This window comes from Bombus pyrosoma, linkage group LG16 (genome assembly GCF_014825855.1).
Source record: "Bombus pyrosoma isolate SC7728 linkage group LG16, ASM1482585v1, whole genome shotgun sequence".
Taxonomy (NCBI): Eukaryota; Metazoa; Arthropoda; class Insecta; order Hymenoptera; family Apidae; genus Bombus; species Bombus pyrosoma.
In genome coordinates this window covers 6,978,374-6,991,765 of record NC_057785.1, presented here as the reverse complement: position 1 = coordinate 6,991,765, position 13,392 = coordinate 6,978,374, and the positions used below count along the sequence as shown (strand labels likewise).

The following is a 13,392-nucleotide window of genomic DNA, read 5'->3' as shown; positions in this document are numbered from 1 at the left end:
TGGGGATTAGAAAGTAAGGATTTGCGGATTGCGGATGTTTGTAGGATTTAAAATGATTATACGCTTTGTTGGATTGCAAAATATTTTGCTCAATTCAGTTTGTAAGTTTACAATTTTGCAATGAATCCATCATTTTCTATAGACTAATTTCTACGATTGTGTGATTTCACAATAATCTGGTTCCGTATTTTCTTTCGTTCACGCTGAAGTAACTTTTCTCGTCCGAAAACGACGATCGAACACTTATACGTACCTGTGATACGGTGCAGTGTATTGCCGCTCGTTTTTTAAATCGCCTTTGAACACCTGCTTTCCTTTTCCCGCCAAATACCCCAGGGAATGTGCGCGTAGTTCGTCGTTTGATCGCCAGAGGCGGTGGTAATTCGTGGAATATACTTTGACAAATAATGAGGATGCAAACAATATCTTAAACCTCCTGCTTGCCAAAAAATTCTTTAAAATAAAAAAAGAAACAAATAAACTAAAAATGTGGAGGATAATAAAAAAGGCAAACAACAAATTCCGACAATAAATATGTTTTATTACACATATATCTTATACGAGGATTACACCGATAAATACATGTTCATTTAACTGTCCAGCAATCAAACACATAGTATTTAGTTCTTATTTCATAAATTATTTTGCCATCTTTTTTTTCCTTTCTAATTCATTTTCGTTACCCCTATTTTATCTCTCGCGATCATTCAACGTTTCATCATCGTGACCATGCCGCATGATACAATAATAGTCATCGTCATCACCATTGTGGGTCGGTAAAATCGTTAAACACGCAATAACAAGCACACATATTCATTCGATGAAGAAAATATCATCGTGAACGCGGTTGTCGCTTGTATTCCACGTTACAAAAACATTCGTCATTAGTCACGAGCTTACTATAATAGGGCAATATTATCTTTGGTTCGTCGCAGAACCCATGAAAAAAGAAAGGAAAAAATATGTACAACAATTCTAGAGAAAACCATGGAATTAAATCTATATGTTACATATGAAGGTCACCACAAGGCAAACGGAGAAAATCGGAAATCGGCAAAAAATTATACGCGTAGGTATTTTGTAATTATTTTTTCCCGTCGTTCGATCGGTCGTTCTCACTCGAATCTCACGATCTTCGTAGTGTCCAAAATCTGTTTATCGTCTTTCGAGCGGAACATTGTCGGAGGGATCCCAAAATGGAACAGCGTCATGTCAATTCTTTTTTTTTTTTTTTATTTCGATTAATTCTCATCGTCTTCTTCTCGTTGTTAAATATTTAATTATCATTAGTTACTTGGTTCGCTTACGTCCTAAAGAACATTTACGTTTTTTTTTTTTTTTGTTTCCATTCTTTTCGTTTATACATTAATTCCTCAGCTTAATATCTAGTCGTGTACTCGTAGCCTTACGTAAATTACTCTTAATGATCTAAGCTTGGTGCACAGCACCAAAAACACTCACTAGATTCACTGCCTACGGACACAGATACAAGTATTCGCCTCTTTCTCGAGCAATTTTGCCCGTGCGGCCGCTATTTTCTCGTCAGAAAGTCGAATACGTGAAAACATTATCACGATTGATTTCCTCGTCATTTTATTGACACGATAAATTTGTTTTCTTTATTCAGTTAGGCATATATCAAAAAGGAGAAAATAAATGCATCGTAGAAAACACAAGGCCCAAAAAGGTTTTTTTACAAAAAAATATATGTGTATATATATATATATATGTCCGTGTATATATATCAGTTGAATTTCGATGAAAGATTGCGATGCTTCGAGAAAGAGAGCGAAGAGGATCGACGCTCGACCATCGAGACGCCTTCGACTTGAGGTCGAGCATGGATCCTTGAGTTTGAGCGATTCACAGACATCCAAGCGAGAGAGTACGTCGTTATTTCATTTTATCTCCATTTATTATTTTTATTTTTTTTAATACCTTTTCTCTTTTTCTTTTTTTTTTTATTCTTAGTCTCGGTTTCGTAAACACATCGAGTTGCAAAGTTCTAACTAATTTAATTCTCCACCTCGCTGAGTCCCCTAAGTAATCTACCATCGCTACAAGCTAGAACGCGCGATGATGTCTCGCTGTTTGTTCACGATTTATAATTCATTTTTTCTTATTTATCCTGAATGAAGAAAAAGAGTTCGTTTCTCAAACGACGAAGTGACTAACAATACTCTTTGGTTAAAAACGATCGCGTGTCTTCTGTGTAGGTACGTGTGTATGCCCCTGACCCTCTCTATTGATCGCTATACCTTCTATTTTTCAAATTTTTTTAACCATCCAACTTTAATTCTTTTGTAAAATAATCCAATCTGGTCTCTATCGCAGCCACATAGCCAATTTGGCCGAAATTGGAATAAACGGTCCAACGTAGACATTCAATTTCTTCAATAACCAATCGAGGATCAGCTGGCTGCGTAGAAGATCCTCCGGATCGTTGGAATATCGCGACCTGAGCCGCTTGTACCGTGTAATTGATATGTCAAGATAGGATCCTACCAGTGAGGCGAGATGAGATATTCCTGCGTTTTCTCGAGTCCCGTCGTTTTTCATGTTCTCGTTCTATATATTACGATAATTAAAGGGAACCTAATAAAGACACGGTGATAGTCTTTACCGTGATCGGTCCACCTGGGTAATGTACAGGTACTTGGTGAAGAGATTCGTGCCCTCCATATTCGAGCCAGAGACGCGCCAATCTGGGGCCGATCGAACGACGACTATGGGAAGGGAGAAAAGCGACAATGGTAACGACGACGATGCTCCTCTCTGTCTTTCTATCGAGGATGGTCCATCGTGGACGCTGTCGTCACGTCTCGAACTAGTCGAGACGAAGCGATTTAGGACCGTTGCCCATAGCTGAGACGCGTCAGCGTCTGAGCAAAACGATCGCGTCAATGTGGGTTGTCCTCCATCTTCCGAATTTCTTTCCTGGCTAATCTTTATTCTCTTCTGACACGTCATGAAAGACCCCGTGTTTATTTGTCGAGGTCTGAACTAGCGGCGACTAGACGTTCCTTTTCCAGTTAATCGTTTTTCTTTCTCTCACTCTTTCCTTTTCTCTTTGTCCCGTCTCTCCTGTTGAGACAAGGTTTCTTCCACTGTTCCGGGGAGTGGAGCTTGGCCAAAAAGGAATATAGATAGACACATAGACATTTAGTCAGTGGCAGCGAGCTAATGATTACTGACGCACGCGCCACCAGGTCTGCTGCACCTTCTCGTGGAGCTTCTTGCAAATTCCCGCGAATCTCAGTCACATTCCAGCGGTCTCCTCCGTGTCAATGGTATAGTCCTCTTCCAGTGTCACCTGAAGAGTCAATAATTTGATTGGATAAGTTTCATGAGGTTTTATTAGCTACATAAGTTAAAAAGCTCAAGAAAATTTAGAAACCATGATCAGCGAGTCTACAGAATGTAATCCGTCCATCAAGAGAGTACAGAGTCTGTCTATATATCAAGAGAGCACAGACTATCCAAAGAAAAGCAAAGAATCGAACAACTTGAGAACTTGAGACGATGCTTACCTGGAAGTGTATATTATCGGACTGTTGTTCGTTCTTCTGTTGATCGTTGGACGGTGGTGACGGAGGGATCATGGAATGATACCAGTCTCGATTCTCCTCTAGGTTATCCAGAATATCCCGAGCACCGGGATAAACCAATTCTGCCCAAGTTTCCCAAAGAGGATGGACAATGTAGTCTATGAAGCCGACCTGCGACTTCTCCACGGTGGGATTGTATCTGTCGCACATTGGGCTAATCACCATTTTCCTTTCGCGTTCTCGATCTCCCTGACGGAATAACTCCTCCATCAACCGTTGGACCCATTGTCGATATAAGAATAATGGTTTCGTGGGATTTGATAGATCAGAGCAGTGTACTGCGTTTGCTATAACCATTATTCGATCACTGTACGTTTTCAATACGAGAACGCCAGAGCCAGCAACTATTTTCGTTTCCACCGTGGTCTTCAATTCTGCCAGCAAAGTCATGTGTTTGGACATATCCGTCGACAAAACTATATCAATGGTCATCTTTCTGAAGATCCGGCGTTGCTTCTTCGTCAAGTTGCGGAGTATGTCACAGCACTCGTTCTGCAGCAATTTGAACGCCACCGCCAGGTGATGGTTTTCCAGAACGGATTCGTCATTGTACATGAGAGCGAGCTCGGAGCCTAAAAAGCAGAAAATTAAGGGTTAACATTTGCTAAGACACTACTTTGCCAAGATTAACGTTACATATTACGTTAAAAGAGTATCGGGGATCACTGAAGATTAATAAACTGAAGGGCTCAATAATTCAATCGAATAAAATAATTCAACCAATGAAATAAAATGAAACTGTGCTCAGTATAAAAATTCTGCGAGCTTCCATGAAAAACACACTTACCGATATTAACCAGGAACTGGTTGGTCAGTCCAGGATGGTCTACGTCGTGAATGGCTGCGGCAAACAGGGCAGCTGCGATTTCCAATGGTGTGAAAACGGACTGTAATTAGACAAACAGCTTCAATTAGCTGACCAGTATTGCTGCGCGTTAATTGGATATCGATGCAAGCTTAGGGAATATTAATTAACGCGAATCCCAAACACGCTGGCATACTATATAACAATACAATCAAACACATCACGAGTAGACGTCCATTTAAACGTGTAATTATCCAACCGTAAAATTCTTCTTCCGAAAGACCATACAAATATAAAGACAATTATTCTCACTAGAGAAAGGATCTTGAATTACACGCATAGAATGGTCTCCTAAAGGAAGAAAGGATATCGCGTTGTTCTCTGGCACACGTTTAGAATTGTGAAATTGGATAGAACGATGAATGAATATATATATATATATATATTAACCTCGAGTGCGGGCGTGCTGAGCAGAATGTGGGTGGACTGGGTCACATCAGCCGCGTGCAGACTATTGTGGAAAGGATTCTCCTTGACGTAGTGATCCTCGAGGGTCGTCATGTAGTTGAGGAACGTCTGGGGCAGTATGCACATTGCCTTGAACAAATCACGGCTTTTGAAGATTGTGTACGTGATACAGGTCAATGGCCTGTTGTTGCTCAGATCGCCTAGCCGGAAGATGTCGATGCCCCATGTGTTGATGCTTAATAGAGCCTGTAATGATCATATCCAATTATTACTAATTAGTTTAGAATAATTAGAAAATAGAGAATACGAGATTCGCGAAGATTTATGACGACGAACCAGACCTGTGTTAACCGAGAGTAGGTTCAAGTCTATTTGCTAGATGTGAAGGTTCTGAGAGATTTTTAGAATGACTGCGATGTCTTCACCGAATTAATTATTTCTCTACGTTATAAATCGGAGAATGGAATTTTGAACTTTGTTCTAAACCGAAGCTCCTAGCAGGAGATCGTTGCATATTATTATAATGTTCTAAATTCTAACGTTAGACCGTGGTCCTTAACTCCAAACCTGAAGGAAACTGTTAGAACGCCAGACGATCGGATAGATCGATTTTGATGATTTTGTACCAAGTCACGTTTCTTCGCTAAAATTATTTATCGTTTGTTCTATTTGCTGAAATTCTTAAGATAGTTTATTTTCTCGAGGAACGTAAATTCTCTGTTTGTTATCCGGCTGGAACAATCAATCTTTTAGACAGTTTTTCGGCGGCACAATTCCCAATATTGCTCATGCCAGATACTTAGCACCGGCACGCGATTTTAAAAGGCTTTTAATCGTTTACCGAGCTGGCGAAGAAATTGTTAACGAATGGAAAGTTCCTCGTTTAACGTCAATTAACGTGTTCGCAATTAACTCATGTCCAACCGTGGCCCTGAAGATATCCACGTAACCACAAAATTGAAGAAACAATATAATCTTTCTAAAATTCTTCGCAGAAACTATCAACTTCCTTCGCGCCACTAATTATTATTTTTATAAACCTATGTACGTGCAGCGTGAAATTAAATCGATCAGTTAAAACACTCGAACTGCAGATTGTTTATTGCGATTCGAACTGAACGCCATAAATTTGAACACAGGCCCGGCGAAATCGATCATGATTAATTTAAACTTTTTCTGAATCGTATCTAGCCGTGTTTTCTCAAAACAAACAGGCAGTGGCCAGTGTGGCGGTCCAAACAAGGAGTTGGAAACCATTTCGCGACTCTGAATCAGAACGTGTGGGTTCAGGGACGGTTCTAAGGCCTCGCAAAATTGGGCATTATTATCGGAATGATGTTTCATTAATTAATCGATCAGATAATATTTTCATATATTTCGTGTATATGGTATTAAATAATATTATCTGTTCTTGCCAGTTCAGTTTATTTTTATCATTAGTCGCAAACGATTCTAAATTCTAATCCCGCGTGACGCTGTACAATTTTATTACATTACAGTTAATTCATCAAAATTCAATATCTATCTAAAGTATAATAAAAATCATAAAGAATAAATATACAACTGTGCGAAGAAATAATTATACGAAAAAGGATGCAAAGTAAATTAAAAATTATAATACGATTTTAATCTTTTAACCATAAAATTCTACGTCCAATACTAAGTCTAAATTCTAATGTCCTAATTCTACGCATCTTTTACCCTGTTTTCTCAATAGAGGACAGTCAGTCAAATCTAATTATCTATGCATTGTTCTCATATGTAAAATATCTAAAGAAATTATCTTTCTTCACGTCGCAGTCTATCATTTCCATATGAAATAAAGACCGGTGGACCCTGAAGCCTCGTAAGGCGTGTGCACCGGAAATGAAGAAGTTTCTTCAGACTCAGGAAGCGTCTGATCAGCATACAAAGCGACAGCTGATTATGTGAAAGTCGTAGCTACTCTGCTCGCCAGGAATGAGGATTTGCATCGATTATGCAAAACCAGATTCTATTTTCAATTGTTCTTTCAATGAATTCGGAGAAACGCGGACTACGATCGGGTTCACGTATATTTACTATAATTCACGAAACTGATTCAAGTTAGGTGGATTCTATGAATAGAGACGAAGGTTAAATAAGAAGATCAATGAAAGTTGTAACGTTATGTTCGTTGAACCGAGAGTCGAACGGTTTGAATGGAATTTTTCTTGTTGATTCTCGTCTCTTTAATTCCGTGCGTAGTTCTCGTACAGTTCGATTGTTTCGGAAATTTAAAACAATTACAGTTCACGTTGATACGTAGAAACAATAGAACTGCGAGGAGTTCGTACTTCGGAGTTTGGAATTATTTTAGAGAAAAGGGAATTCTATCGGTTTGAAAATAAGCCAGCATCTTTGAAAATAAACCAGGATTATGAAACGAATTTACATGGAAACTCGTGGAACTCTTAAAATCGCTAACAAGATGCAGACCGGATAAATAATTTGCGTGAAATTGAAACTGCATATGAAACTTTCTCGTACACGTCTGGAAAAAATTCTGCATCAAACAATCGAGCCATTATCAGCGAAACAAAAGAATAAAATACTAAATTTTTACTAAATGTAAATAAGAAATGTAAAAATTATACTTATAGTAATAGTCACAGGTTCTATGGTACATCTCGGTAACAAATTTAAATAAAATTTTTACTCAATCATCAGGCTGGATTCGCAAATTTTACGTATTATCGAAATTACGATAATCAACATGAAATTATTTAAACGAAAAGTATCTGTAATTCTACTGATATTTCGAATTTTTGTTTATTTTCAATCTTTTCGAACTTTGTATTATTCCAGATTAACCACTAATAATGAAACAAAGCAAAGGAATTTTCTAAATAAATGTATCCTCAAAGAATAACGAAATTGCCAGAAAATCTTCGAAAGACCATTTGTATTTTAACTAGGAGCAAAGAAGTTCCTATATTCGAATTACATGCGATCCAGCCTCGTGAAAAATTCTCGAACGGTGTCTCGCTAATTAAGGTGAAAACGACGATAATGATAACGATAAGGAATCGAAGAAATTGGGTTATCGTAGGCTAGCGACCTCGTCCCAAATTTTTCATCGACCTGCGTATGCTGTTTCGTGCACATGATCGTAAATACAGTCAGCATTGGCCTTTCGAAGAATAGAAATCTCACGGTTATCAGTGACACGGTGCATCAAGTACGCTCAGCATGGCGGTGTAAATAAATTGTTAGTAAAATAGGAGAGATAGAGGTACGTCGCGTTGTTTTATATCTATTTTATTTTCATAAGCGAGATAAAGTTTATCTTTTTCCCGTTGCAGCTTTTAATTAGCTGCGTTTCAATTGCCTCGACTAGTAAACATTAGCTTGTCCGAAAAGTTTCTTTCGTTTCGTAAGGTGATAATAGATGAACAAGAATTTCTGTTTTATATTATTTTATCGAATTAGGTATGATCGATTTCGTTCTATTTCTATTATTACGTTCGTGAATAATTCGATAAACTAATATAAAACAAATGACATTGTGCGTCTACTATTTCCTTATAAAACGAAAGAAACTTTTCGGACAACCCGATACTTTGAATAAAAAAATTTGGATAGTCATCGTGGTGGTAGCGAACGATCTTATTTCATTAAAAATTTTCGCAAGTTCGTAGTTGATCGATAAAGTATCAACGATAGCTCCAGTACAAATAAATAACGTAATAAGTTTAAATGTTAATAAGGATTGTGATAAAAAGAGAAAGCTGTTCGAAAATTCCATAAAATGATCACGTAGCCACGTTAACCAACGCTTAATCGATTTTTCAGCCGATTTCACGCGACACGGACCAGCATGAAAGAATATTTAAAAACGTGCACGATGCTCTAACGCTCACGTATTTGGAAATGGATTTCGCCTATAAATGTTGCCAACTATTCTCGTCTTTAGCGCTATGTTTACTCTCTGTTAATTGAGAAACAGGGTAAATATTTAAAAGTCGAGGCCATTGCTCTCGGCGCTGGAAGTTTCCTAGATTTATAGACTTCTCCGTGAAACTTATGCTAATAGACACGTGTAATGAGATAAGGATAAGGAAACGAGATTTCATTCGGTGCAATATTCTTCTCGAGTTTTACATTCCGGAAAATTTCCTACAATTTTGTTCGAGGATTTGGCAATTGGAAATATCGCGGCAAAAATATTTTTCCATTAATGGGGATAAATAAAATAAAATAAAATTTGAAGATTAATTATCAGGAATTTTTGCTACTCATATCGCAGCAATATTTCTATTCACGTTTTCTACAATTTTAATTGAATAGCGCATAAAGGGAGGAATAGGAAACCGTAGACAGAAACGCGAAGCCTGTCGAAACCTGAACAGGTGTCAGAGCCGGAAATTCCAGGGATACATAATCGTGACATAAGTGTTTCGTGTCCCGAGACAGAACAATTCTATTACATAAAAACTCGAAGAATCTGCTACTAGCCTTTTACTTAAACGAACATGTCTGGTTCAAATTCAGCCAGCGTGAACAGTTTGCACGAAGCACAGTGTAAAAGGATATCATGTTACGTCACGGTTATCGCAACGAAGATTTTCATTCTGTTGAGAAACTTCTGAAGTCTGAAGTTGATGGATAAATAAATCGACATTAAAGAAACAAAGTACGAAAAGAACTCTAAAATGTGAACCTTGCAATTGCAAAATATCGAAACGAACGCTCTTTCGCTAACCATAATTTTCCTTTTTTTATTCTAAACTTGACGCGTAAACGTCCAATCTAAAAAGAATTTGGAAAAAGGAGGGACGAACGTACGATTAAAAATTAAATTACGAAAGATGTGCCATATTGCTGACTCGATAAAAACTCCCAAGGTACCTCTTCTAGTATGAAAATATAAAACACGCGTCTGTGAACAAAAGTAGCCCGATGAAAAGAAAAAAGAAAGACGTTCAACAGCTACACGCAAAACTTAGATTGCTAAGCGTAGAATAGACGGACACAGTTTTTGAATCGTGTCAGAGTTGCTGACTGGTGTCTAGCATGATTAATAATTAGACAAGAGGCGTGGAATTAACCGTGAAACCAGCGAAGCTGAGCGGTATAGCAAGCTACGTGATCCGATTTATAGTCTGGAGAATGCAGAGACCGAGACTCGGTGATCGCGTCTTGTGAAAATTTAATTAACGCGGATTTAAAGGCGGTTTCTCTGATCTTGGTCAAGAATTATCAGCTTGCCACGAGGTTTCGACATACTTCAACGATGGAAATTGTCAAAGTGGATTCGTCAAACGTGCAACAAACTCGTTTTTGAAACGGAAAACTTGTTTCCGTAAAAGGATTGATATCGATCTTCTCGACTCTCGATTAATTAATCTTGAAACATTAATTTCGAAATTAAGTTAGGACCGACATTGAAGAAAAATCGATTTCGAGACTAGTTTAAAGTTAATTTAGAATAGAAATTAGTTTGGAATAAATTAACGCGGCACTGACATCGGAAGATTAATTTCGAAAAGCGAGACTCAGGAGAAACGTTATTTATTAAATAATTCCGTAAATTATTTTTCTCGGCGAAATAGCTGCTTGACTTTGCTTTAAGAATACTCAGCAAGCACCGATACTATTTGTGATATTCGATCAGACACTTGGTTTGCAGGAAGTTTCTCATGCGACTTCCAACTCTTGCAATTAGACTTTGAAACCGGTTGTGCAAGTGTTTTGTTCGAACGCGACACTTGGACAGGGGACACTGAATCCGTAATCGAGGTCTTCCGGATGAGTAGAAAGTGTAGGGTACCGTTAATTAATTTCGCTTTCGCGACTCTTGTTTCGCGTTCTGGGAACCACTTATGCAATTCCACCTGAATCATATCGGCCGAGTGGTTACTTAACAGTACAGATAGTTATCAATGACTTGGATGATTCATTGGACAAGTGCAAACGTGAGCAGATTACCAGGAAATTCTCAGATCTTGTCTCATCGATTGCCATTTCGCTTCGCCAATTAAAATAAAAGCGTTTGCTTTTCTTGATAGCTACGATTTTTCCATTATTCTGAATATCACAAGGCATATTTCGCGATAACTGATAACTCGGCGTTCTCTTCATTTTCTATTTACGATTTTTATAGTTAACCAGTTGGTCTACGGCGGTCAACTCGCGAGAAAAATAAAAGATAACTTTCCTTTCCTGAACAACATTTTCATACGACTAACTGTAAGCGAGCTAGAAGCTGCCAGACCTTGGAGAAACGCTGAACGAGATGAAATCAAAGAACGCTACTTCGTGACTTGTTACTTGAACACAATACCGATCCTGTATCATGATCTCTATTTTGCGAAAAATGATCAATGCATGGAACGACTCTTACAGTGTACAATTATCGATTAGCAGCAAGCCATAGTTCCACTTTAGATTAATAATTGTTTTGCAGGAAACTTCCTCGCCATGTATTAATTATACTACTCGATGTTGAAAAAGTCATTGAAAAACATTGTGAAACAACAGGAAGAAATAAAATATACTCGGTGGAAGTAAAGCCATCTTTCCTTCTAAATTCGCATCTTCAAACTAAATGTTGCCCGTTTCAGATAACCTTTTAGAAATAAATAGACGAAAATCCAACACTTTCTCGTGGGATATGGAAACATTTTAAACAGAATGACGCCAAGCACGCGAAAACATCGTAGATATTAGCTAATCTTCGTGGAGATTATTTCCAAACGAGTGAATTTGATTTTGAACAAGCGAACTCTCGGTTGAAACACGTCTCGTTGGACTATTTCCTGGTTCGTCGGGATATGCGTAATTGCAGAACAAGACAGAGCTTTCTTACCTCGCCAAGTTCTTCTTCGTGAGGTGTCTCGACACCATGAAGCGGCACACGTTCCCCGGTGAAGCTGTTCGTGTGTGTGAGGGGTCGTTTTACGCCGCTTATGTGTGACATGGAAGCTGGGCCTTTTTGCACGCGGTCCTTCTTCTTCGCCTCCTTTTTATCCGCACTTCCGGCAGCTGAGGAGTCCTCGTCGGTCGGTAGAGACGGTATATCTACATCTTGTTGTTTATCTGTTATAACAATTTATTATTGTAACAATTACATAGGATAACGTAGTAAGAATATATGAAAACTTGAGATATATATGAGCTATAGTATAGTAGTAGTATATATCATATAGTAGTATAGTATATGATAAAGTATAGAAGATTTATCAAGAAAAAAGAAAAGAAAAGAAAATAGTATAGAGAGGTAAATAGTATACAGAAGTTTGTTGGCGTTTTATCAGATTTGTTAAAGTTTAAAGCGACGCTTGTTTGATTCGGTTTGCAGGATTTTTCATTATTCGATTTACAAGATGTGGTTCTGCTTGGATCTGATTTGATCGGCTGCCTTCTCTTGCTATGATTCAGTTCGATTTGATTCTACTTGGTTGAAGGACTTGGTTTAATCTGATTTTCATAACTTGGTTCGATTTAGTTGGAAGAAGTTTCCGCTGGTTTGACGTGGTTTGGAAAGTTGGGCGAGAAATAGGAAGAGTCTTTGGTACGAAGCAACACGTAATTCTTAATCCTGAGAAACTATCGCGCGTGGATAAATTGGTAAATTAAAAAATGACTGACATTTTATGATTTACCAATTAATTCGCAGATAGAGCTGGATTTTCTAAATTGCGACGAGGAAGGGTATAAGTCGCGTTTGCATCGACGTATAAGGCAGTTTGAGTAATTAAAAATTCTGATTCCTCGTGTGACGAGCAAGCAGAGACAAAGAGAGCGTTAACGGGATGAATGATCGTGAAACATGCGCGCGTTTACGGTGTTTCAAGGGCTCTTAATGCGTAAGAGCCTACGTTGCTCTCATTGTCCCTGGTAAATCTGCTCCTGGCGTCGACCTCGATAAAATCGCGAATTATCTTTTTCTTATAGTTTCACGACCGTTTCGTATTTCGTTGCAGACAAAGAATACAATTCCTTCCACATCTTTTGATCATCGTAAAGAGCCTCGTCGCAGATGTAAGTTTATGAAAACGAAGTTACGAGGTTTGCAAAGGTGGATTTTCACTTTCAACTTACCGAGGAAGGTGTTGCAGATATATTCTGATATCTGGTTGCCGGATTTGGACGATTCCGAGAAATGTGACAGTTCCTTGTTTAACATTCGTTTAAACTGTAATCAGAAAAATATAGTAATATTTAGTCATTTAGATATTTCATCAAATTTTTCATCGATTTGTTAATACAAAAGTGTCACAAATTTTCTTGGTTAAACGGAATTCAGAGAAATGTAAAATTCATGATAAAGGGAACACTTGAAATTCAGGACGATTCGCACAAATTGAAAATTCACGGCAATTTTGTAACAACGCGTGTTAAGGAATAAATTGTTCCTAGATTTCCTCTGAAATCCTCTTAAATTAAATTTCCTCTAAAAAGACACTTAACGTTAAAATATTCCGAGGATTGTGTACATTTCTTTTTCACGTATATATCCACGTTTTACATTATATACCCTCCATACGA

The 13,392-nt window shown here is 37.9% G+C and overlaps 1 protein-coding gene across 22 annotated transcripts in view; it reads right to left on the bottom strand.

Moving 5' to 3' along the window:
• Window positions 1-520: 520 nt before the first annotated feature.
• The window catches only part of LOC122576262 (cAMP-specific 3',5'-cyclic phosphodiesterase-like), a 357,163-nt gene continuing 344,291 nt past the window's right edge, over window positions 521-13,392 (bottom strand). For all 22 annotated transcript variants that reach the window (XM_043746301.1, XM_043746294.1, XM_043746292.1 and 19 more), the window contains 6 exons: window positions 12,946-13,039; window positions 11,711-11,940; window positions 4,864-5,127; window positions 4,396-4,495; window positions 3,531-4,180; window positions 521-3,313 (listed from right to left, as the gene is read on the bottom strand). In XM_043746301.1, the coding sequence (XP_043602236.1) occupies window positions 3,260-3,313; window positions 3,531-4,180; window positions 4,396-4,495; window positions 4,864-5,127; window positions 11,711-11,940; window positions 12,946-13,039 (1,392 nt within the window). In that variant the 3' untranslated portion in view covers window positions 521-3,259. The remainder of the gene's footprint in view (window positions 3,314-3,530; window positions 4,181-4,395; window positions 4,496-4,863; window positions 5,128-11,710; window positions 11,941-12,945; window positions 13,040-13,392) is intronic.